Below are 27,336 nucleotides of genomic sequence, written 5' to 3' on the forward strand. Positions count from 1 at the left end.
ATGAATAGGCATTGTGATGGTTGGGTGTGTTGTCTGTTCTCATGGGGGCTTGGGCATGGCTGGAGATTTCCCTCATCTCGCAATATCGGCCTAGTGCATGCAATGTCGGAATTGCCGCGCAGGTCTTGTCTTTTACCTATAATTACTAACGTTTCACGTATAATAGCAATGTTGCTTGTGCCTTGCGCTACACTATGTGGGTTAATTATATTAGATTATATTGAAGTGGGGTCCTTTATATTGGGCGATGGTGCCTTCACCATCCCTCGTCCCTCCTAGCCCATCATAGTGATTCAAATGCATCACGGCTCACTCTGAAGTGCTTAGGGGAGTGGGACGGGCTGTCCCCTTCCCAACATTGGTCCAGCTGGTGTCCAGGGGTATGATTGATGACATCTCCAATGTAGCAAACGAGCATGTACATTGGAAAAGGGTTCAGAAGAGCGTTCTACCGAAGAATACCCCTTCCAGTCGATAAGGTACTGGAGAGCACCACAACGAAAGCAAGACTCACAAATATGTGCTACTTCATATTCCTTGGAGATTTGAATTTGTACAGGAGGCTGAATACTGCCGTCTGGTGTGCCCAAAAACAGTTTAAGCAGAGATGCATGAAACACCAGATGTATACGATGCAAGGAATGTGGTAAACAAATCTTGAATGCTACCGGATTGATGGCTTTCACCACAGGAAAAGGGAAGAAAATATTTGGGCGAATACGTCCCGGGAGTTAGTCGTCGGGTAGGTACTTGGCGGAAAACCGTATCATATCACCTTTTTTAAAAAAAAGGGTTGTGTAATCTTTTATGATCAGCACAGTTTACAGGTCTTTTGAGACTGCTGGAGGGCCTGTGCAGTTTAATGATGAATTTCTTGTATGTCTTGCATTAGTTCTTCCACTAATGGCACTTTAGTCACTGTTGATGGTACGTTGTTCAGTCAGCGTGAATGAAATCGATAGGAGCATGATAATGGACTGATTCTGTGGTTGAGTGCTGGGCGTTATTGTATGTGAACTCTGCCAACAGGAATACAGATACCCAATTGTCTTGTGCGATGGTAGTGTAGCATCTGAAGTACTCTTCAAGAGTCTGATTTAGTCTCTCAGCTCAGTATGATCCTTGGTCTCTGGATTCTAACCAGAAGACAAAGCTCTTTTGATGCCCAAATGTATGCAAATTGCGGACCAAAATCGGGAAGTATACTAAGATCCTGATGCTGAAATGTATCTGATAAAGGTGTCACTCATTTCACATGCTGTGGGTATTTTCTTCAATGGTGTGGAATATGCTAATTTTCTAAAAGAATATATAGTCACCATTTATAGCGGTATGAGTTTGCGAATCAGTGACGTCTGTGATGAAATAAATAATAAATAATAATAATAATAATTATTATTATTATTTATTATTATTATTATAGTCACCATTTATAGCGGTATGAGTTTGCGAATCAGTGACGTCTGTGATGAAATCAGTTGAGATCTTCTGCCAGGGCTTGTCCGATACATGTGCTGGTATAAGTTTCCTTATCAGCGCTCTCTGTCGTGTTTTGTTTTGAGCACAGACAGTGCAGACTACGACCTGCATTTTGACATCCTTAGCCATTTCGGCCACCAAAAGTACCTTTGGAGCAATTCCAAGGTGTGGCTACTACTGAATCATGTGTCAGATCAAGAATTCTTTGACAGAGTTCTGAAGTGGGTATAAACACATTCTTCTTGTAGAATAACAACCCATCCCTGGAACACAACTTGGCCTGTAATGTAATATCAGGGGGATGTTCCTTATGTATCCAAGTGTCAATGGCATACACAAATGTGGCTTACAGCAATATTTTGCTGTAGAAGAGTGGTTCTTCTGTTTCCATTTTGAGATGTGTCGGCAATCCGATTCTTAGTGCCTGGGAGATAGGTGATTTGAGTCTGATAGTGAGAAAAGAAGTGGGCCCACTGGCTTGCCGACTATTTTGCTGGTAATAATTCTGCAGTAACTGCAAATTCCAATCTGTTCTGATCTCCATGGGCTCCTTTGCTCCAAGAAGCAAATGTCTCCACTCCTGGCAGGCGGAGAGGGGCAACGAATACCCCAAGCAGAGGGTGAGGGGCAAAGAATAGCCCGAGAACCAGGTCTGGGTCCCACATACAGAGACATCTCAAAATAAAGTCACATATGGTAATACTTGGCAGGCGAGTGAACCGAGTTTACCAGAAATAGATTTTCAGAAAACAGGCGAGTCTGGGACTCGCACCCACAAGTCAGTTATCCATCTTAATAAGTCACAGTGCCTGACTGATTAAGGATAAACTAGGATGATAGAGTTTGAAGGAAAATTTTGCAACAGTAATACTTGGCTGGTGAGTAAACCAAGTCTACTTAAAGAGGATATACAAGAAGCAGTCGAGTTGAAAACTCACATTCATACATCAATTCTTCATCTTCATAGTCCCAGTACCTGGGAGAGGAGTAAAACCGTTAACTGGGCAGAAGAGAAAAGGGGAGCATGCATTACCTATAATGTGTGAACATTTAAGTCTCATAACCACAGTACCTGGAAGAGGAGTAGCCATGTTGACTGTGAATACAGGAAGTAGGGGAAGGAACATATTACTTACCTGCAACTATAGTTCTCCAGCATGGGTCTGGAATGGATTCACATGTTCATGAATATTCCCCGTCGTCAGCCTAGGAATCTTGGGTAAAAAGAAAAACAGTTTCACTTTCACTTACAAACTGTAGTTCTCCTCTAAACCAATCACTGTCATCTGGGTCATACTGCCCCCATCCAATGAGAGTCCTCTCCTTAAGCTCCTCCTCTGGCAGCTACTTTCAGATATGGTAGCGCGTAAAGTGGCAGTATGACCAAGAAGAGTCGCAGAGGGGACGAAAAGAGGGTTTGCATGTGAATCCATACCAGACCCATGCTGGAGAACAATATTTACAGGCAAGTAATTTGTTGCTTCTCCAGCATGGATTGACATGCTCATGAATAACAAATACACAGCAGTACAACATTATACAACCACGGGGGTGGCAAGGCTCAGCAGAAGCAATGAACTCTTACTTCTGAAACAGCCTCACCTTAAGGGAACAGGTTGTGTAGCACTGCTTGGCCGACTCTAGACTCCTCCCTGGAATCCTTGTCAAAGCAGTAGAACCTCATGAATGTATGCATGGAACTCCAAGTAGCAGCCCTGCAGATGTCCAGCAGTTGCGCACCAGCTAGGAACGCAGTTTCCGCAGCGATCGTTCTGGTGGCGTGGACTCTCGGATGGCCGGACAGCAGTCGGTTCGCCAACCAATGACAGAGAGACACCTTGAGATGGAGGCCTTGGATAAGGTCTTCCCATGGTTCACAGGACCAAAGTTCACAAACAGCTGTGAAGTCGTTAGGAAACCCTTTGTGTGTGCCACGTAGAACTTCAGGGCACGAGCAACGTCCAGCGAGTGCACGTCCCTTTCAGCCTGTGGCAAAGGTTTTGGGGAAAAAAACAGGCAACATCAAAGGTTTGAGGTGGAATTCCGACGAAACCTTCGGCATGAAAGAGGGGTGCGTCTGCAGCACCACCCTTGATTCGTGGAAAGTCAGGATTAGCTGCTTGCAGGATATCTCACCCACCCACCTGGCGGAGGTGGTGGCCATCAGGAAAGCCGTTTTCAACAAGAGGAACTTGAGACGGGCCTGATGCACAGGCTCGAAGGGTGCCCTCATGAGCCTTGTCAAAAACATGTTGCGTTCCCGCACCGGGGCAGGAGCCTTCACCGGCGGGAAAGAACGAAATAGTCCTTTGAGTAAATCTTTGACGAGTCGATGAGACCAAAGTGAAGATTTTCCCGGAGACCTGGTGCAGCGGGATATAGTCGCCATATGTACCTTGATCGAGGCGTGTGTCAGTCCAGCCTTGGCCAAGGAGAGTAAATATGGAAGAATCTGCAGGCCGTGACCCTCAGAGAGGTAATCTTCTGCGACCGCCACCACGTAGCAAAATGCTTCCACTTGTGACCGCAGCAAAGTCGACAATGCCCTGGCCCTGGCCCTGGCGAGGACCTCCCTGCAGTCCACAGGCAACTCATATCCTCCAAACTCTAGGGCTGCAGGAGCCAAAACCCTCAGGTTGAGCGATCCTGGGCTGTGATGCAGGATTGCACGTCCTTCTCTGGCGAGGAGATCCAGGACTGTTGGTAGCTTGATTGGAGGTGACGCTGACAGGCTGCGAAAGTCCAGATACCAAATCTGCCTCGGCAACGCCGGGGCGATGAGTGCGATGAGTGTCATTCTGCACCGACACTGTCTGAGTGTATTGAAGACTCGTAGCAGGAGAAGCAACGGAGGAAAGGCATGAAACATTCCATCCTATGGGAAGGAGAACGCATCCCTCAGGCTCCTCGGTTGGTGGAATCTGCTGCCAAACTTCTGGCATTTGGAGTTTGCCGCCGTCGCAAACAGATCGATCTGTGGCCTGCCCCACCTGACGAAGATGTGGTCCACCTGGTCCCGCCAAAGTTCCCACTCGTGGCAGGCGCGCAATTCCCTGCTGAGGGAATCAGCGATAGTGTTCTCGACTCCTGCTAGGTGGAGAGTGACGAGGAAAATTCTTTGTCCGTTGGCCCAGGGCCAGAATTCCTGCGCTTTCCTGGAGAGCGCCAGGGACCGAGTGCCCCCCTGTTTCCTGATGTATGAACATCGTGGTGGTGATGTCCATGAAGATCCTCACCACCTTGCCCTTCAGAGATGGAAGGAATGACATAAGGGCCCAGAAGACTGCCTGTAGCTCCAGGCTGTTAGGCAGAAACCTGTGCAGTTCCCTTGGGGACCACTGCAAAAGATTTAAGACTACAGGTGTTGGCAGTAAACCCACTTGGTAGCAGTCTGTACCACCCAGATTTACCTGGTAGCTGTGGCTGAGCAGTCAGACTTCCCTCAAGAAGAGTTAGGCAGTATGCAAAGTATACACAATAGGCACTCAGATACAATAGCACAAGCAAACACTGACCAGAGCTTTGGTAACAAGGTATAGAATTATTTATTTAAAAACACACTTATTGAAACACTCCAGCACTATTATTGTAAATCACTCTAAACACAATTACTATTATTATATATACACTCCTTATTCCTGATCAGACACGTCTTAGTTAACACCACTTATTTCCAAACAGAGGTGAGCGCTTAACTATAGATGGCACTCCAATAAGTTAACGAAAAAGGGAGGGAAAAAGGCAGAATGTAGGAAAATACACCACACTAACTAATACTTAGGAACTCTTAAGCAAGGCAGGAATGTCAAAAGTTACTTGTGAGCCAAAGTCCATAGGCCGGGCCCACTCTTGGAGAGAGCAGGGCACAAATGCACCCAAGATCACACAATGACAACAGGCTTAAAAAGTCTTGCAGGGAGTTTGGAAAGGTTTTAGTTAGGCTCAGAAAAGTTTAGCCAGGGTGTCCCAGGCTAACCCAGGGTCGAAAGCAGGGGGCTAAATCTACCCCGTACAGTCGGTTGCAAGGGAAGCCAGGCGGAACACGGTACCTTATGTGGAAAGGATCCTCCAGCGGGGGCAGTTGTTCCTGGCAGCGGGTGCAAGTCGCGGCGTCACCAGAGGAAGAGAAGATCTCGACGTGGAGGAAAGATGAAGGTCGCTGCACTGCCAGGGAAGAAACCAGCCGCAGAGTTTTCCGGTTAAAGGTACTACCCTTGGATTCGCGGTAGTGGTAAAACGTGGTATCCAGGTTGCCGGGATGCTTGGCACAGGCAAGGCGGCCATGAGATGTTCCAGGAAGCGAAAAAGGAAGCAGACTGGTTATCCCCACCAGTCGAAGGAAGAAGACTCTCTGGGCTGGAGATCTCCTCTGACGTTGGGAAAAGTGGTGAGATGGTTCAGCAGGGCTCCAGCGGTGGTGTCGTCGTAGCAGGTCGGCTCAGCTTCTCCCTCGTCGGATTCTTAGGTCCTGTGGCGACTTCTGAAGTTCCAGTCCCCAAAGCCCTGCTTTTATGCAGAAAACCCCCATTCACTCAGCCTAGCTGTCACTCAAACATGCTAAGTGGTGAGCCGGCCGGCTCACCACTTGGGCCAATCAGGACGGAGTGCAACTTGAGTTGCCTAGGCAACTCAGTCCAGGGTGCCTAAATCCCCCTCCACCCCTCCTAAGTACCCCAGACAGAGTGGCACCACTTTGGAGGGCTTCTGTGTAGAAGCCCGCCAAAAAGTGGAACAAAGGGCTCAACTTGGGTTGGAGTCACAGAAGCGAACTTAAACGCCATTTTAGAACCGAGTTCTGGCAAAAAATACCAACAGGAGAATTAATATTAAATAAATAAACCGTTGGTATGTTCGAGGCTATAGGAATTAAATAATTAAAGTTGGTATCCTCGAACAATGGGAAATCCCATAGGGATTTATTCGCGGTCCAATATAAAAAGTAGTATCCACTGCCACCAGCCAAAACTCGATCAGGGGGGACGGAGACGTGCCCCCTCGACTAACAGAACCTGGGGCAATCGAATTGACCCGGCCAGTACGTCCACAATATGATGGTTTGTACTGGTTCTGTTCAGAATTTGAGACTAGTAAAGTCAATGGTGACTTTACATGCCCTGGGAGACAGTAGTCAGTCCCAGGGTACGGAGTCTATACTGGGGGGTCACTATGACACCCCTGTGTTACTGCACTGAGGGTGCTGTGTAACACACATCACAAAAACACATGAAGAACTATGGAGTAAAAGACCCCATAGCCCATTAAACACATATAGAATCAAAGCGATACACTCAAATCATGTCCAAGAGTGAGGGTAAAAGAGTCTCACTCTTGGCAGGAGAAAAAAATAAACCCCAAAAATCCAGCAAAGCTGCTGGGGGACTCACTAGGTTAGGAAATTCAGACTAAACAGAGAATTCTCCCAAACAGCTGTTCATATGGAGTATCCTTTTACTCTGCCAGCCACAGGCACAAGCATCCATGGTGACTGTTTCCTGGAATGGAGGGTTCTGAAACCCTGTGCCCCAAGCAAAGTTGGAGTGGATGCCCTACCACCTAATCGGCTGACGGAACTCGTTGTCCAGAGTGATCTTGTCCGTGAAGTTTGGGACACTTGCATCCAGCGGGCGACCAGAAATTCTTGAAGAGGTTGCATATGTAACCTGCAAAGCCGGATGAAGTAGATGCAGGACAACATCAAGCTATGCAACGACTTGATAGTCCGCACCATTGCCGTCTTCATCAACAACAGCTGCTGCACCTTCCCCTGAATGGCTGCTACCCTCTCCTCCAAAGGTGATGCTAGGCAGGACACTGTATTGGGTCTGGCCCCCAGGAACAGCGCGCTCTGCAATGGTGTCAAGCAGGACTTCGGATAATTGATGGAGAATCCCAGATCTGTCAGCAGCTTGACGGCTGCCTCTGTGTGTCCAACAGCTAACTCTCACGAGCGGGCCCGGATGAGCCAGTCGTCGAGGTAAGGGTATACGTGAATCCCCCGTAGGCGCAGATGGGTTGCCACCGGTGCCAGGCACTTTGTGAACACTCTGGGGGCCGACTTCAAGCCGAAGAGTAGGGCCTTGAACTGGTAGTGCTGTCCCTGCACTACGAAGCGTAGAAACCTCTGGTGTTTGATGTGAATGGCGACGTGGAAGTAGGCGTCCTCCAGGTCCAGTGACGTCAAGACATCCCCTCTTTCCAGTTACTCGACCACGTGCTGCAACTTGACCATCCTGTATTTTTGAGACTTGAGTTAACTGCAGGTCTAGATTGGGCCTCCAGCCCCCAGTCTTCTTTCTTACCAAGATGTATCTGGAATAGACTCTGGAGCCCCGGAGTTGCTGAGGAACCAGCTCTATCGCCCCTTTTTCGTGGCATGGCCTGTACCTCTTACAATCCATGAGGGATGTGCGGCTCCTGACCGGCCACCGGAGATATCCGCTGACACCTGTGCTGAAATTCCTGGGTATGGCCTTGAGCAAAAGCGTCCAGAACCCATCTGTCAGTGGTGCTCTCTTCCTTCGCTGACTAACCCTGTCAGCCGGCTTCCCACCGGGGGTGCACCGGTGGGGGCCCGAGGTCTTGGCCAGTTCAGGCTTGCTTCGACGCCGGCACGCTGCCCTTCTGGAGACGGCAACGCTGTCCTCCTCCACCGTAAGCCTGGGAACAGCCTCTGTGGGCTTCCTGGGTTATGGATCTGGGAGGCTGCGGGTACAAGGAGGAGAAACCTTTCGAAGACATGCCCGACTTTCATTTGGAGGAGCGAAAGGAAGATCAGTGCTGCTGAAGGGTTCCAGGGGAACGGGCCGTCTCTGTGTCTGCCTTGATGGCCTGTAGGGACCAGTCAACGACCTTCTCGACAAGGTTATCTCTGTGAAAAGGCATGTCCAGTACCTTCATTTGAACCTACCGGGGGAAATTCGGGGTCTTCATCCATCTTTGGCGACGAAGGCAGGCACCATTTCCCATCTGCCGGAATCCCATGTCAGCAACGTCCAGCGCCATTGTGATGGCGTGATCTGATGCTACCTCTCCCTCCTGGAAGAGGGCGATCACCTCCATCCTCTTGTCGTCCGGGAGGAACTCCAAAATCGGACCCAGCTTGTACCACAGCTCCCTGTCGTACCTGGCTAGGATCGCCAGTGCTTTGGCCGCCTTGATGGTGTATGCATCGGTGTAAATCACCTTCCTCCCCATGGCATCCATCTTCTTACCCTCACTGTCCAGAGGACAGGTTAGATGACCATTTCCTTGTGGCGCCGAAACCACTGAAACTGGCGATGGTTGCGGCCTTAAAGACACTTGGGTGCGGATTCGGGCACCCGCTACTTCTTCTCCAGCCTATCCCGCTTGGCTGGAGCCATGCAAGGGTTCTTCAAGAGGGCCAGGCCATCCTCCCACACGTCGTCCAGGAGGGGCACCGCCATGATTGTCTTCCTCTTGGCCTTGCGCCTTTGGCACAGGAAATCCCTCCTTCCTGGTTTCTTCAGGCACAAGTTGCAACAGCTCAGAGGCTATGGCAATCATGGAATGGAACCCCCCCACTCATCCAGCTCTGACGATGTTGTCGTCCGTCATTGTGGCCGTATCTGTCCGCTTGTCTGTTGAGGGAGAGGGGCCCGACGCGGATGTGGAGGCTGAAATGGGGGTGTTGGATGTGGTTGGTCGGGAGCCTGGGGGACCGTTGGAACAGGCCCCTGCGGTATCCCCTTCTGAATCTACCGACACCAAGGTGTGGAGGGTTGTTGGGATGTCCAGAGACACATCCCTCGGCGGAACTAGCGTGATCAGAACTCTAGGCCCCATCACACATTTCGAAGCCTGCACTTGGCGCAGGACTTGAAGACGGACCTTCCTTCCTTGTCAGTCATGGTCAAAGGGCGTGAAGTTTCCAGAAGGCCCGATGCCTTCTGGAAACTTCAATGATCTTCGGCCTTGAGGGGCGCTGAACCTCACAGACAACGGATCCATGCTGTCGGCAGATGGAGCGAAGGCCACACAGGCTCCGTCGGAACAAAAATAGAAACTTTTTCAGCAAAAAACACTAAAAAACAGAAGTAGCTTGCAGAGCAAACTCGAGGACTCCCAACACTGAAGTGTGCAGTAAGAATCGGAAGATGGCTGTCAGAGGAGGGGCTTAGGATGCGGACTGTCATTGGATGGGGGTAGTATGATCCAGAGGACACTGATTGGTTTGGAGACAAAATACAGTGTGTAAGTGAAAGTAAAATTGTTTTTCTTTTTAGCAAGGATTCCCAGCCTAACGACTGGGAATATTCATGAGCATTTGAATCCAATCTAGACCCAATGTTGGAGAAAGGAAGCATTCCCTCAGATGCTTTTGTCTACAAGAAAATAGTCCAAAGAAGAGGGTCCTAGTATCGGGAGAAACAGAAACTAGGGTAACTGGGTAAGAAGAGGAAACACTTCCTCTAACTTTTTGCGAACTGGGCAGCAAAAGTAAGAAAGGAAAAGGCTGACATTTGGAAGTTTGTTTTATCATTTTAGAACTTTATTGCTAAAAGGAAATCAACAACCTGTTGAAGGGAAGATTGTCCACTTCAACAACCTGTTTTGTAGATCCATCGAAAACCAATTGGAACTTTGTGCACTTTTTTGGAACTTAATGTTGGGTGTTAGACTTTGAAGAAGAAAATCCTTTCACTTTAGTTTGAGTTCTTAGTGTCAGGGCTAAAATCAGGTTTTGGACACGACGGTGGACAGTTATTATTTGGACATCCTGATAGACTCCTTATATATGTTTCAGTTCAACAGTCACAGATTACCTCTTTCCAGTCTGGCCGTGCTCCAAAACCAAGAACCAGAGTCTGAAAGGAGGTTCTGGTCACAATACAGATGTACGTTGGAAATTGACTCACTTTGGCGCTCTCTTGATGGTGCCCCAAGTACTCTTACGATACCTGGCCTGTCTGGCACACTGCGTTGCAGACTCAGATAAAGCGGCGATGCCTGATATTGTGAACTGCGACTGGTATGCCCCTACGTTTACTATCGTGGCCCAGGCCTACTGTGAGAATTGTGCTGTTTGCTTAACCCATAATGTGGGAATAGCGGTGAAAACAGTCTGCACATCGGGCACTGGAAGGACTGTTTCTTACTGTTGTCAAGAAATGTTTGTTTGATTTTATTGCCTGGTTAGAGCTCCCACTTCTCATTAACAGTTATCGAGGTAGCCATGTTATCGGGCAGGTTATCAGAGTAGTATGTAAGGCTCTTAGTATCCCTCAACAGTTTCACTGTGCTGAGTACTTGCAGTTTATTGGGGCTGTGGAATGACGGAATGGCAACCTGAAGACTAGTGTGATGAATCCAATGTAGTTATCACGGATTTCCCCGGTGGTGATCTCCTCCCATGTGGCCAGGGGACCGAATCTGCTACCTGATCCTGACCCTGGGGGCCCTATTTGAGGGAGGATCACATGGGGCTGCGAGGGAGACAACATCCTAGGAGATGTCTTTGTTTCGTCGGGTGAGGGATGGTATCCCCCATTCTCCCTTGAAAATAACCTTCCCATATCAAATACCATCATGGCCTATGGTCCTAATTCTACTCCTCTTCCTTTGAAAAATAAAGAAAGCTTTCAACTTTGCCTTCTCCAGTTCCACCTATCAATCATCCAGGACTGACCATTTAAAACCATTGAAACTGCTTATCCGTGTTTTTCAAAGCAATCATCAACAACAGAGTTCTGTTCCCAGAATGACCCAAATAATGGGACAACAAGGAAGGATCGAGCAGTACAGAGCAGAAGAGGCCACAAGACTAATGAGTGCTCTAGTTGTTGCACTCATACATACAGTAGTGAGAATGAGGCTGCTGCTTCTGGCGAGAGAAAGCTACATTTCAAGGGTGTTTATTGAACTTTATCAATAAACTAAACCTAAATCTAGGATGGGAGCAAGCTACGACCATCAAATAATAATAACGCAGTCCTAGTGGATTCTCATCAAATAAAACGGGCCTATACTAAAAAACTTATTGCCAATCCTTACCGCTAAATTACAAATAGTGAAGCTAATGGTCACAAAAAGAAAGACGTTTTCACAAAATGATAAGTCAGGATGTTTAGGCTCTTTGGCCTCCCTTCCCCATGTTTTTAGCATGGACAAGGCGGGTCACTCAAGCACAGCACACTCATGGGCTTCTTCGGCATGAGGTTACAGTTCCTTTTACCATCATCAGGGCCTTCTGTGCCCAAGGCTCTTTCATTCAAAGTCTATTGCACCAAAACAATAAAGAACAGTTCCTTTCCAAATATTCAAGGCATACGCTTTACTTGTCGCCTGGGATCCCCCTAAGCCGGGCTCAGATCCTTCTTTCCCAATTAGCCTCCGTCAGTCGGGTTGGGACCAACCTTAATTCACAGGCATCCCTCAGTCGGGTTCACATTTGCTGAAACAATATCTTGGCCAGTGAATTTTACTGTTCACACCGGATCCCCCTCTTCCGGGCTTAGATCCCATCTTAACCAATTGAACCCATAGACCTGGGCCCTTTAAGACAAGGTAGCAATACTTAGACATGGATGGGGATGCAGAATTTACTCATACATCAATAATCAAACTGACTCAGGAAGTTGGTAAAACTCAGTGCTGTTTTATTTGCAATTGTCTAAGCACTATCTCAGCGCATCTCATAAAAAACATAACTTTTATAGTCATAATTCATCATCATTGACATCACACTACGTGGCAAACTACAAAAACCTACTTGGGGATGTATATGCTTACATGAAACATCTAAGCATACTTTCCATACTAACGGGAGTTGGGATTGGGTCTCTAACATCAGGTGGACAACTAAGCCCTCCTCTAGTGAAAGTCATCTTCATCGTCCTAAAATACACGATTCATTGGTTATACAAACTATAGGGCTCTCTGTTACGTCAACTACAATTGGTTGGCACACTTGTACCCTTCTGGAATATTCTACATGCTAGCAGCACGCAGGCTGGTACCCCAGGTGCTGGGAGGGACTGTCTGGTCATGCCTCCCCACCCAATTAGCCCAACATCTATCATCTCTCTTGCGGTCTGCCGTTCAATTAAGGCTTTGAACTTGGCCTTGCAGAAGCTCTCTGTGACTGAGAATAAAAGGGAGTGTGGCATGGTCTTAAGTTCTGGTTTTGGTGTAGCTCGATCTAAAGTCTATTTTCACCTGACCATGTGACTGGAGACCACGTTTCCAAGCTCTTCGTTGCATATAATACTATTAAATGATGAATTCTGTAGGCCTTCACTGTTTTTTTCATCCTGCTTCAAACAGAAGTTTGTTTCTATCTCACGTTCATGTAACAACTTGACAGCCAACCAGGCTCACAGTGACCTCGACTCTTGGTGTTGGGCCAGCCAAGCCTTGCTTGAATTCTCCTTCGCCATTAGTTATTTTCCAACTGTGCCACACTGAAGCCCTTTCCATACACAGAACATCCAGGTTCTATACATTTCCTATGTATATACATGGGCGCATCGCCACAATCCATTCACTACGTAGCCAGCCTCAGGATCACTTCGTTTACTTGCGTTACAGCATCTGTACAAGTGTAAAATGACTTTGCATTTTCGTCAACGTTTCTTCGCACAAGCATCTTCATTTCGGTCCTGAAATATAACTTATCCTCAACACCTCCTCTTCAGATCTTATAGAATGTCTATATTCTTTTTGCCTTGAGTCTCTTTTCAGGTTGTGTTAGTTCTGCTTTGCATGATGTCACAAGTCTTCTTTCTCATTTTCACACTTCTTCCAGGACTCCACCCGGAAGAACATTATTTCTTTGTGAATGCATATAGGGTTTTCTGAATGGATACTTTGTTTTAAGAATTCTTTGCGGTACAGGCATCCTCACTGGTACTGCACGTGCCGCAATTTCCGCTTCCCGACATATAGGCAACATGGGGGTGGAGCTTCTGGTAGCGATATTTGGCTCCTCCTCTACACAATCAGTCCCCCTCTTCCGGGCTCAGGCCAATTTCAGTTTGTAGGTAATCCAAGTCTTTCGAATGTGTACGGGATTTGACTCGATTTCACCGTTCAGTATTTACGTGCTCTGGGGGTACCAAACAGATAACCTTCGAGTGAGCACCTACGTGGCACCGGTCCATTCTGTATTTGGTACCTAACCATATAATGTTGCCGTTTGTAACCTTGAGCAAAACACAGTCCGGTCTGCTATCAGTTTCTACCGACTCACCGGCTGCGCTGAACTAATTGGTGTTGCTTTGTTGTCGGAGTCAAGGACAGTACAATGGTGGCAATTGCTTCTCCCCACCTTGGCTATCAATGTGGAAGAGCCCTGTCTACCTTAGACACATGCTACACCGATGGGCAGCTGTAATTCCTTGTCTTAATTTTCTTTTCCTTGAGGTTTCCTGAAAGTCGCAATCCTTTTGTGAAAAGGGTAACTTCCTCCTTGTCGTCCTCTCTGGGCTCGCCGCCTTTCTCCTCAGTTTAAACTGCCATCCCGGAATAGCTGCTTCATTTTGCGTTTTACCTTGCTCAGAGTGTGCTTTCGTGCTCCACCTTTTATCCGCATGGGGAACTGTAATGGAAGCCAGGTGCGTGTAATTATCAGAAATTGCCTGACGGTTGTGTTGGGACATGTCAAGTATACAGCTCTGGTATTAGTCTGTTGTGAATCACAATGAACTGCTCGTGAGAAAGTGTTTGTGGCGGAAAAGAGGGCACAGGGGTTTAGTTTCTAGATATCCTTCCTGGTAGGATGGGGAAAAGGTTATAAGGAAGGGGATACCGCGTCCCACTTCCACTCCCCGAAGACCCGCCATCCAGGTGATCCTCCCGCACTGGTCCACCCCCAGGAACTGGATCCAATACCGATGGCCATGTCCTGACAGATCACCGGGGACTAGCGGGTGAGACACTTTGAGGTTCTCACCTACAGGAGAAGGAAGGCATTCTCTTGCGTCAGTACAAGAATCTGAACTTTAGTTATGATTTGTAGCAGTGACAGGGATAGCGTAGGAGCTTCTGTACTGGGACAGTGCCTTTTTATTTGGACTTTCGCAGACTTACTGATAAGCACCCGAGTTGGTTTAGTTTAGGTAGAGAAACCCCATTAAAGTTAATAAGATAGGTTTATCTTTTACTATAAAATAAAAGTCTGTAGCAATCACCATGGCACCACTTAGTCTCTTCATTCATTGTCGCCCCCCTATATAGGTTCATCCTTTCTCGCAGCTCTTTGTAGTTCTCACCCACGTAATTCATACCAAACCGATGCTATTATGTGTTTTGCGCCACACCCTTATAAAACAACTGTACTAGGATTGTAGGTTGCAGAATGGTTCACAATCCGCTCTCCCCTGCAGAGGCACGTCATTGTATGGATTCAGAGAAAGCTTAGTTACAAGAGAATTGAAGTGGAAAGATAGGTGGTATACAGGGGAGTAAGGCAAGAATTACAACTAAGGGCAACACTGGGAAATGGTTCTATGATCGGTAAAAATCAAAACAAGCCATATAGAAGACTCAATCTGTGAGGAGTACCCAAAATGTTAGCTTGAGTAGTACTAATAGGGAGACTATTTCTAGTTTTCTAAACAAATATGATTTGGGTAGATCCGTGGAATATTCTCCCCTAGGCATGGTCCCATTTCCTTCAAAAAAATACCAATAAGAATAATATGTTTTTGTATAATGCCCTATGCTGGATTCCTCCCCATTCTAAGTGCAGTAATAATACTCTTAGTGAGCTTGCTGGCCATGCCTCGCCCCATAAGGCACAGCAGGGCAGGGCCCCAGTGAATTGCAGGCCACATGATCGGCCCAACTGCAGATCAGGAATAAAATCAAGAACCAAAACCCGTTCTACCAATCACGGAGCCCTTTTTGAATCATCCCAGACGTCCTAAGAAGTGGGGACCAAGTTATCCCATCTGCATTGTCCGTGGATCTACCTAGTAGCCTGTTTCATGGCACCGCCTCACTCCCCAAGACAATGGAGGGCAGCTAATTGGCGGATTACATGCCATGTCATCGGTCTGAATTCAGACCTGGAAGAGCATCAGTAACTAAAAACCCCTTGCGAGGGATCCCTATTTGTACCACACCAGTCTTCCGGCTAATAGAGGCTAGCCCACTGTGATGAATCGGAAGATGTTGTCCCTTCTCCCCTAAGGGGAGACCTTTTCCCATGGGGCCAGGGCGGGGCATCCATAGTACAACATTACCGCGGGGGAGGATCGCATGGGAAATGAAGACCCTTATGGGATTAGGGACAACCATTCCTAGAGAATGCAGTATACCTCCGTTTTAGTACACCCTCCCTCTATGCCAATACAAAACCCTTCTTCCATAATTCCCTCCAGTGCTAATATCTTTTCTTGTAAAGTCAGTCAACCTAATAGGATTAAAAACTAAAAACATTGTTTGCTATCCATATGCTTCCATTTCAAGAACTGTGAAGAAGATTACCACAAGTACAAAGATCACTCCAGAGAACTGGTGTGAACAGTCTAGTCTCTCATGGCAATCGATTGGTCAAAGGCAATAAAAAATAGCAGAGGGAAACCAACATGGAGAGAGCCATTCTCTGAGGAGGAAACCCGTGAGACGCTGTACCGACAGGCATGGAGATTAACCACAAGATGCCGTGTACTGAGGCAAATGGGAGTACGAAGGTAGTCCTGGACGAACGGACTACGCTGACCACTGCCCAAGAAACCCTCTGGGTGCCCCGAAGTGCGGGGAGCTGCTGGAGACCAAAACTGCAGCTTGAGAAGGAAGCAGTGACCGGCAAAGCAACTGCCGACGAGGGGAGATATCCGAACGCTGCTGGAAACCAAATCTGCAGACCGTGAAGGAAGCAGAAACTGGCAGAGTCATTGCCGTCCCACAACTGAACGCTGCCACAGCCTCACAACGGAGCCCCACCGCTCGGAAGATGCGAAATACATAAACAGGTATGTGGGCAGACCGAGATGTGCTAGAGGTCTGGGAAGATTTGGGGATCAACTGCAGAGCACGAGATAAAAGGGTCTTGGACCCCGAGAATAACAGAGGGAGAAAGAAACGGGTCAAGAAAACACAGAAAAGCTGATAACTTTTGTTGTACACTTTTGGAAAAGCTCAGAAAATCCAGGGAAGAGAGACAAATCCCCTGGCTGAGTGAACCTTTGGAGTTATTTTTCCATGTACAAGAAACCACATAAGGAAGAAACTAGATCCTACCTTGTGAACTGAAACAAGAAGGTACCCAGGGGAAAGGAGCTAATCCTTGGTTATCAAATAGTACTTAGTGGAAAAGGAACACCTGCTTTATTTATTTAACAGCCCGAGACATTGGACATTTCTGTTGACAAGAACTGTTATTATCACTTTAGTTGTGAATATAGTACCCTTTCACCATTAGGTTTAAGTTATTAGTGTTAGGGTCAGAAGCATAGTTTTTGGACGTGACAGTGAAGGACTATTTATTTGACATTCTGTCATTTACATTGGATTCCTTTGAGGCAGGGGAACCCTTCTTAGCTTTAGGGACATAGGTCATTTAACCAGCACTTTTATATCTGCCTTACATCTGCACCCTTACACCACCTACCTGGCCACCTCAATTTCCCTGGTGTCGCCTCTCTGGCCCTGGTTGTTCACAAAAGACTGCGAGGGGTGAAGCCCCCTTCTTGAGAAGTAATTCTTTGCCTTGAGATGGATGATATTCAGATTGCTTAGTTTGTCGGTTTGGGGTGCGTATCAGGGACCTATCAGCCCTACTCTCAGGCAGACGGGGTAGAGTGTGTGTGGTTGACCCTGTGACCGTGTGGCATTATATATAGGCTTCCTTGCCTTCTGTTTTAACTGTTAAAACACCAATGAAATTAATTGCTCTCTTTACAGTGGAAACCAGAAAAACACAGTTTCCGTGCCTATAGGCTGTATTCTGAAATGTGCTTTGCATTTGCTGCATTTGTTTGGCCTGGGCCTACTGTGTGGATAAGGGAAACCTGCAAGATGTATGTGCTGAATGATATTGTGTGCCGAATTCAGTTGTTTGAAGCTCACAATCCAATTTACCTGTGTGAAAGTACGTCTTGCGATTTTCATTTGCCATTAATTGCTTCAGGCCTGATACTTTCACTTTGGCACTTTCACTGTAGCACTGTGTACCTTTTCCAGCCAAGCCCACCCTTGTGCGTAGCAGGCACTACCCCTAACACTGCATTCCTCTACTGCACAGTTTTCATTAGCATCACACAGGCTAGACTGTAAGATGAAAGGCTGGTCATCATTAGCCAATTTGTGGAGTTTCACAGAAATGGCAGGAAATAACCAACTGGAGACCAGCCGTTCCTTAAACTTGCATTTAAGCCTATTTGTAGGCTTTCTAAAGTCAATTAACAGAATGTGAGACAATTCCATGTCAATTAGGATCGTGAACCTAGTGACAAAGGAGATGCTATACTTTTTGCTTCAAATTTCTTTGTATTGTTTAAACAATAAACATCCAATTACATCAACGTATACAAACATAAAAACTATAGTAATAAAAGAAGAAAAAAGGAAACCAGACACTTCTCGTAAAAATCACAGATCTTTTACATCTTGAAATTCTTAAAAGGAATAATTTTTAAAAAAAGAGCTAGCCATCCCAAAGCAATTAGTCATTTTGTGACCCATACACCCGCCATCAAAATTCAGAACATGGTATCCCCCACATCGAGAGCCCCCAATGCACCGAGTAACTTTTTACCTCTTAAAATGTCTTCCCAGTCCTAATGTGAAGCATCAAAACCCAGTTTCCCCATTGCTTTGTATGTACAAAAACACAGTCTCTTGAACCGGAGAACTCATCCCCCTATTGTCCCACTGCTGTATAAGTGCATCCCAATTCCCCTTGAACGTCGACAAGTCATCGTTCAACATATATGTAAGCTTCTTTATTAGGAACACATCCCACACCTTCAGAAACCAATCTGATTTGTCAGGTGCCCCTTTCAATTTCCAATTCTGGCCAACCGCCAACCTGACTGCTCTCAACAGCACCTTCAACATCTTTGGAAGTCGATACCCCTCAAAATCTCTTGGGGGATTGCCCAACAACACTTCTATCTTCAGCGGGATAACTGTGAAGTCTTTGATCCAACTCAAAAGATTAGCCAAAAGGTCTGGATAACTGGACAGGTTCACCATATATGGAATAACGTACCCCTGTGATCACACCCCCGATAACACTTAGGAGATGAGCCTAGGAACATTTTAGAAAGTGACAGGTCCCTATGCCAGCCCTGGAGGACATTAAAGTTATGCTCCATTGCATGAGTCGTGTGATTCCCATGAAACACCACTTTAAATATCTTATCCCACAACTCGTCAAGAAGAATCCCACCAACTGCCGTTTCCCAGAACCGCTTAAACTGTTGTCGCAAAAATGTTTCACTGGTAAGCAGAACTCCATACATTTTAGAAACAATACCATTCTTTCCCATGCTGCTAATTAAAACCATTTCAAAGGGGCTAAGGTCCCTACCTACATTTACCTTCCATCTTGGGTTTGTAAGGTGTCCCTTCAACCTCAAATGATCAAAACATTGAAAAGCTGTAGACCCTACCATGGACCTAAGCTCATAAAAATTCTTAAACCTACCTTCCATAAACAGGTGGCATGCTCTTTCCAGAGTGCCATCAAACCAATCCTGTGCACAACAAAACCCCATATTGCCAATATCCAGAGTGGAATCCCACATTGAACTAAGGGGCGAGTTCCAAGCAGAAAGCCTCTTATTAGTCATTGCGCCCATCCAGAGCACCACTAAAACCCCCAAAATTGGGCGATTACAAGCCCCCACAGGGACCAATCATATCGACCACATGAAATCCTTCACGTTTCTAGGATGACACACCTAATCCTCAAGGAAAGTCCAATAATTCCCATCGTCATCTCTCCCATGTTCCTGCAATACCCTTAACTGGGCTGCCATGTAGTAATTATAGAAGTCTGGAAATCCACAACCTCCATAGTCCTTGAGAAACGTCAAAGTAGTTCAACTCATGTGTGCTCTCTTACCCTGCCACACAATTGTAAACCATAAAATTGAGCGGCTTAAAAAAGGCCTCAGAAAGAGGCGTGGGAATCATGGAGGGAAAAAAAAGAAAACATCAACCAAATCAGGATAGTGATAATTTAGAGCAACGCCGAAGATCTGCCCGAACAGTGTGTAGCAGGGAAGCATAATTCAAAGCGGGAAAGGTCCACAGGACCTCAATTCCCAAATAACAAAATGCAGAGTTTACCAACAATATACCATTAATATCACTAGCCCTCTCTTCAACATCTTCCTCACTACCCAAGAACATCAAACTAGATTTGGCCTGGTTAATCTTCAGGCCTGCAAAGCAGCCGTACATCTCAATCTCTCTCATAAGCTCACTAAGAGTCCCTCAAATCAGCCAAATAAACTAAAGTGTTGTAGGCGAAAAGAGAGAGCTTAACCTCTGTCTCATCACAAACAATGCCCTGAATATTCAGGTTACCTCTAATGGCTATAGCTAGTGGCTCCATTACCAGTGCATATAGCAATGGAGACAGTGAACACCCCTGTCTTGAACCCCTAGAAAAAGCACACCCCTCAGACAGAATACCATTAACCGTAACATGTGCCTTCACATTCCTTTAGAGTTGAGCCACCCAATTCCGCAAAGTTAAGCCCAAATTCATACCTTTCCAATAGGGTTGCCATAAAACCCCACTCCTCACTATCAAAGGCCTTTTCCGAGTCCAAAGAAAGCAGACCTCATTGTGCGCTGGACCATGTATATCAAATCCAAAGTCTTGCTAAGATTATCCAATCCCTGCCGACCTTGAGTAAAATGCCCCCTGATCACTATTTATCATAGAGGGGAGTATTCCATTCAACCTATTCCCCAGAAACGTTGCAAATATTTTAACATCAATATTGAGAAGGGTTATAGGTCAATATGACCCACAAAGCGTACCATCTTTCCCCTCCTTAGGGCTGGCTCTGATGATGGCCCCCAGCATTGTATGTGGCAGTGAATCTCCCTGCAAAATCTTATTAAAGAGTCAGACAATGACAGGCGCCAGTGTGGAGCAAAATAATGTATAGAATTGGACCGAGAAACCATCATCATCATCCCGGCCCTTTACCACTATTCATGAACTTTAATCGTCTGAACCACTTCAACTATAATCGGGAATTCAAGACTACCCATCGCCTGTGCAGACACCCGCGGGTTCCAAAAAGTATCCAAGAAAGCCTCAACTCCTTCCCCCGTTTGCCCCTCCCCCGACTACTACCCCACTCTCACCAGTATAATATCTAAAAAAATTGCTTAAACAAATCAATGATTTCCGTGTCCCTATACATAGTATCACCACCCACTGTACGAATTGCAGACCCTTCTGGAAGCCCTTTTGTCCCTCAACCTCCAGGCTAATATTTTATCAGCTGTTTCCCCTTTTTCGTAATATTTCTGTTTGAGAAACTTAAGCTTCCACTCAATTTGTTATACTTTTAATGGAACTAATATTTCTGTTTCAAATACCTCTATATACCCAGTGACCTTACTACTTAAAGATGCCATAAATGTAGCAATAACATTACGTTTTTTGTATACGCTGGAAAAACATTAGTTATCTGCAATTACTTCGAGGTGAGAATGGGAATACACTGAAACACATTCCAAGTTTTGATCAATGGAAAAACACCATTGGTATTACAAAAACTAAACACAGAAAGCCCTATTTATGCATACAAGATTTTCAGAAAAAAACAAATTAAACTACCTTTCACATATTACATAGGACCTATATAATAGTCCTTGTATGTTCGCAATATTAAATGAACAACAAAAGCGTGAATGAGTTGAACACAAATACTTGATTCCCCAACATGTTACTATGTGTAATTCAAGCATGAAGAGTTCAGGTAACACACGACTACTAGCATATTGTCCTACAGAATCACATTTATGACTAAACCTTTGATATGTTGAAAAAAGAGTTCTAGAATACACAGTGTCTGTGCGTAATGTAAACATGTGCAACTTTTAGATCTCACCTGTGCAATCCCAATGAGGAAGGTGCAGTGACAGAAAGGGCTTAGCAGCCACACATAAGGCTTTGGGAAATCCTCGACCAGCACTATCAGAAGACCAATACAGCCAAAGACGAGCGTTGCCAAGAACTCCACCACACCCACATGCTTTGCTTTTTTAAAGAAGGGAGTCAGCATTAAAGCAAAGAATATCTAAACAAAACAAAAAAAAGGCCTGGAAGTTAACTTACCCACACATGTAATTGTGAAACCCATCTCTTAAAAGAATATCGCACTGAAGAGCATTAGCTTTTAAAAGCAGACAAAGAAAATTCATCAATAGACATCAAATTATTTCTTTCTAGCCAAAATACAATAAAAGCAGTTTCTTAAGAGTACAGCCCAATCGGTATATGATAAAGGATTATGTTATGAAAAGATGTATAAGTAGGAGACTGACACACAAGTGGCATATTTTTGGTTACAGACTTTTATTGTGCCGAAATAAAAGAGAAAACCTTATCTGGCTCTATTACTAAGAGGGGTTTCCCTGCTTCAACCAACTACTAAGGACTAAGTATTGGTAGGATGTCCGTCAAAAACAAGTAGTCCACCGCTATGAGTCCAAAAACCTATTTCCTTCCCTTCCACTTTAAATTAAACTAAGTAAAGGGGTGATCTTCTTGGTCCAAAAGTGTGACTCCGTTCTTCTCGACGATAGACCAAAGTTCATTTTCAGGTGATGAGAAAAGCAAATGTTTTTCAAAAAGGTCAAAACCAAAAGTCTCAAACGTTTTCTTTGCTTGGCACTCCACCAATGCACATGGACAAAGAAAGTCTGGTATCTCGACAGTGTTGGGGGGATGTCTCACTCTCCCCCTAACCTTCCTCAGGTTTCTCAATACTTTTCACATTTCCAGGAAGGATGGCTTTCTTCTCCTGGCCTTTACCGTGCAGTTCACATGGCCAGGGGGAATGACTCTCTTCCCCTGGTCTTTCTTGGGCTACTCACAATGCCAAGGAAATGACTCCCTTCACTTGGCTTCTCACACAAAATTCACAAACACCAGGGTGGGTCGATTCCCTTTCCCTGGCTTTTCTCCGACTCTTCACAAGGCCAAGAGAATGACTCCCTTCTCTTGGCTTCTTTCACACTGTTCATCAACACCAGTATGGATTACTCCCTTCCCCTGGCCTTTCTCAGGCTTTTCACAATGCAAAGACAATGGCTCTGTGTGTGTCAATCCCGACTCACGGACTTGTGTTGGGCAGATCTGGTGTATTTCTTTGCTAGGTGCTGCCACAAGGAAGATGCACCTTGGAGGAAGTCCGTCTCTCTTCCGGTCTTCCCCTATACCTGGTTCACCATCCTGTCAGGTATAGGCCTTTTCCACCTTCTTCCTTTTCTCTGGGTCCCAAACCCCCTTAATATTTCTCCTTGATAAATTCTGTTATCGGTGCAGGTCCTAGACTCACCTTTCTTGTGTGGTTTTGCTGATAGATTGGTTTACTCTCCTGCCAAGTACTGTGGTGTGGCTCAGAAGTATAACAGAGTTCCTTTCCCTCTATCAGGGCCCCAGACCCTATATTCTCGGCTTCTCTCTATCTCCCCTGGGCTTTCCACCACCTTTTCGGGGACCCAGCACCTTCCCGACAACCTGTGTACCTATTTTCGTGGTCCACAATGATTTCAGGTCTTCTTTGGTGCCTGCAATCAGCTGCAATGATATTTCTACTCCGGGTAGCGCGGCTCATTCTTCCCGCATTTCCTGGTCCTCAGGAATGCTGGGAGCTTCGCCTTCCTGGCTTACCGAGCGGTCCTTCTGCTTCGGGCTGACTCCGGACCTTCTTACTCTCGCCTCAGCGTCTGCCTTCTTCCTTGGCCGTGCAGGCTCTCTGGGTTCATACAGGGAGGGCTTGAGCCCTTCTTCAGTTTTTATACTTGTACAATGTCCATATAGACTAGGATGTTTACTGTGCTTGTGCGGGGCGATCCCCATGGCTCCGCACATCATCTCCATCTCAGTACAAGTATGATCACTCCTTATTGGGTTTGCTGGAATCTGCCTCGTCCCAGTTTTCCAATAAGCTTCAGTCAAGTGGTCCCTACTCTCCCTCGTCTCTGTTGTTCTCATAAAGGCTGGATTATCTACTTTACACAGGTACATGGACATCTGGGCGACTAATGTACTGTGCCCAGAGAATGAGGATGAGGGAGGTTGGGATGCATTTTGCACATACTGCATTCTCCCGAAGAGTTGCCCCTAGTCCCATAGGGTGGTGGGAGACTACCTCCCCATAAGATCTTCCCACTGAGTACCATCCCAAAGGGGACTATCGGGTATTGGCCTCACCTGCCAGGCCTCATGGGAACAGGCTTCCCCTAGGGGAAAAGGGACAACATCCAAGGATTTGTCACAGTTACTTCACAGGTTGGGTGCCAGTAAACCTGGACCGCAGAGGTGAGTGGTGCCAGAGGCAAAAATTAGTGGGAAAAAGCCAAACTGAACTTTTTGGCATCCAGTTATCTCGTTTTAAAACTGCTAATTCAATCAAGCCGTCTAATATTATATTTCAAAAGGGTTATTTTTATAATCAAATTTTCATTTTAACCTTAAAACTTTAAAAAAAATAGTTTCTCTGATAAAATCAAATTTAGTAGCATTTAATGCGTTTATGACAAGATAAGTAAATAGTATGTGAGATCATACTACCATTTCTAGGCAGGGCAAGGCACCTTTCCCATTCATTTACAGCAAGCCCCATCTATTAATCCCAGTTTGATGAAACTTGGTGAGCACCCCGAAAGTAGCAAAAGTACCTTTTTGCCCATCAAACGTATGGCTACAAAAGTGCAACCCTGCCCACTTCAAATCTTAGGTAGGTCCCTGATACTGTGCAACATTTTTGATGTAGCGGTAGATCATCTAATAAGTATTGCATGGAATATTAGGAGTGCCTTTGCACTGAATACTGCATTAACACAAATGTTATTGGTAAATAACAATGACTATTTGAATGAACTACGATTTATAGTAGCCTGGACCTTGTTTCCACATGTGGATTCCCACACAACTGACAGCGTAAGATTTGCGGGGGAAAATGCAGGGACATCTGGACTGTTGAACTGCTATATGAAATAGTAGTACTCCCAAAAGTAGACACTTTCTGCGCTCTAATCTTGGCTGGAAGTTTAAAAAGCACACAGCCTAACTGAATATGTACTAAAGGCAGAGACTGCAGCGGAACGAAGCTTGTGCTGCTGCTGGTTGGAATGCCGGAGGCAAGCACACTGTTGAAGGCAGCACAGAGGCTGAGGAGAACAGTGTGTGGAGATACCGGGCCAAGGGAAGCTCACCGCTTTATTGCTATAGGCAGCTGGAGCCGCCAGAAGCAAAGGAAAATAAATCGGGAGCCAAACGGCTAATGGGACGCTCTCTCAATCAGCGAACCGAAGGAGAAGACGGAAGGACATGAGGAATGCCAGAGCTGCCCAGTAAGCCCAGAGAGAGCGAGTGGGTTACCAGAGAGCTTGAGAACACGTGTTGCATATCATTAACATGGGAAAGCAGAATTAAAGCAATTGGAGGAACTAATACAAATACGGACAGTATTGGACACTGTGCGAGTCTGGGACCTGCACCCAAGAAACAGAACTGTGACATCCTGGCAGGAGAGAGAATAGAAGTAAACCTGAAACCGTGGAACAATGAGAACGAATACAAAAGGGAAGACCCATACCCGATAATAAGGATCAGTGATAAAGTCATAATACCCTGGCAGGACAGTACGCCAGTGGTAAAAACAGGAACAGTCAAAGGAAAAGGGAAGATCCATACCCCTTTGAGGTTAATTGAGATAGGGAGTGAGATGAACTAAAGATTCAAAATAGCTGTGTATTTAAAAGCGACCCAAAGGATGACTTATCCCCCCAGAATTGCCTTGTACTTTGTATTCATGTATTGGATGGTGAAAGACATATGGAACACAGGAAAAGTGTTTTTCCTTAAAATTGTGAAAGCATAATATGTGGAGAAACTGAAGGGAGAAGTCGTCCCCCTTGAAACTGTGAAGTGAAATATTGTATAAATAAAGAAACACCGGGGAGAGCCCTTTGAAACAATGGAACATTATTGGACCTTTTTTCCAGGATTACCAGACAGACAGTGAAAGACCAGAAGAAACAACGGGGAAGGGAGGAGCCCTTCCTCTCGACAAACTTGAATTTCTTTTTGTTTTTGGCACCTTAGAACGTTATATGTTTGGTAACTCTGAAAGAAAGCTACAAGTGCATAGCTTACAGAAATTCCCTTGTACTAATTGTTTTAAGTTTAGCGTGCAAGGGTCATTTTAGAGTTTTTGGACAAGGGACGGAGGACGCTCTTTGGCTGAACATCCTGACACATAGGTTCATTAGTTTTGTTGAGAGAGGGAAACCCCTCAGACATAGGAACAGGTAGGATTTCCCCAACCCATTCTATTATTTTGACAATAAAGTTCCTATTTCATACTGAAACTTGCTACTGTGTGAGAGTCCTTCTCTTGATCCCGTACACTTCCCACAAATTGCAAACATGGGGGTGTGACCTTACTTTACAAAGTAGTGTTAAAGCACTGCAGAACGTGTGGGGTATCAGCTTGTGCTAGGCAATCTCATATTGACTGGATGATATTAACCTTACTGATGTGCCAGACTATTGCTCAAAGTCACTGTGCACATTTTCGTATCACTCCACCGTGCTTCTAGTCTTTGACATGAGGGACGAGTAGGAAACCCTTTAACCGACTGCATCTAAATGCAAAGTCCCTCATGGATACTAAATTGAATTCTGTTCTTGACAAAAAATGTACTTCAAGACTCTCTCGTATGAAATCTTGCTGTAAATTGTTTAAAGTATTTGTATTGGGGTTGCTCAATCCATTTCCTGGGGGAAACTCAAAATTATCCAGGTTTAATTAGCTCCTTCCGAAGCAACAAACATGTTACTTACCAACTGTACCTTTCTTTCGATTGGATGTTCCTCCCACGTATTCCTCATCTTCTGATAATCGTATCCCAGCTTCAGCTGCTTCGGAAACATTTTTCACCAGGGGGCGCTGTGTTCGAGACTGCAGAGTCGAAGTCCCTCGAGGGCTGCCGTCGGGCGTCGATGTCATCCACTGTACAAAGGGCCCGAGCAGCGCCCGTTACCTCAGTTCTGTTTTTACGGTGTTCATGGTCGCATCAGTTGATCAGGCTTTAAGTCTTCAGGCTCTTAAGGAAGTCAGAGTGTAACTGGTGTAAACTGTACAGAGGGGTAGGGTGGGAGGGTTGATGAGGAATACGTTCTTCGAATGGATTGTGTCCTCCCACGTATTCCTCATCGTATGATAGACTCCCATAGCAGTGGTCATTTTGGAGGTGGGAGTGCTAGAAATTTAATTATGGACAGAATGAAGGACAGCTATTGCAAATAGTCCTCCTTGGTATGCAGTAGAGTCTAAGCAGTTGTGCTTGACAAAGGTGTGCATTGACAATCAGGTGGCCGCAGCGCAAATATCCTGCACGGGGACATCCCTCTGAAGGGCTGTGGAAGTTGCCATGCCTCTGGTTGAATGAGTCCTTAATCCATCCGGAGACTCTTTCCCAGCTAGTTTATAGCATTCAGAGATTGCTAGAATTATCCACCTGGATAGAGTTTGTTTAGCTACTGCAAGGCCCAGAATGTCCAACGAATAGGTGGTCACATTGTCGGAGATTTGCCAATCTGGAAATATGGAAACTGAGAGCCCTTTTTGTGTCCAGTCTATGTAACCTTTCCTCTTCCTTACTAGCGTGAGGTGGAGGATAAAA

The 27,336-nt window shown here is 45.8% G+C and overlaps 1 protein-coding gene across 1 annotated transcript in view; it reads right to left on the bottom strand.

Annotated features, from left to right (window-relative positions):
- The window catches only part of LOC138583120 (cholesterol transporter ABCA5-like), a 3,134,767-nt gene that overhangs the window by 2,686,646 nt on the left and 420,785 nt on the right, over positions 1-27,336 (bottom strand). Inside the window, exon 8 of the mRNA XM_069655080.1 lies at positions 21,528-21,716. Within this exon, the coding sequence (XP_069511181.1) occupies positions 21,528-21,716 (189 nt within the window). The remainder of the gene's footprint in view (positions 1-21,527; positions 21,717-27,336) is intronic.

The sequence above is a fragment of the Ambystoma mexicanum genome, chromosome 3q, assembly GCF_040938575.1.
Source record: "Ambystoma mexicanum isolate Mex_15411 chromosome 3q, UKY_AmexF1_1, whole genome shotgun sequence".
Taxonomy (NCBI): Eukaryota; Metazoa; Chordata; class Amphibia; order Caudata; family Ambystomatidae; genus Ambystoma; species Ambystoma mexicanum.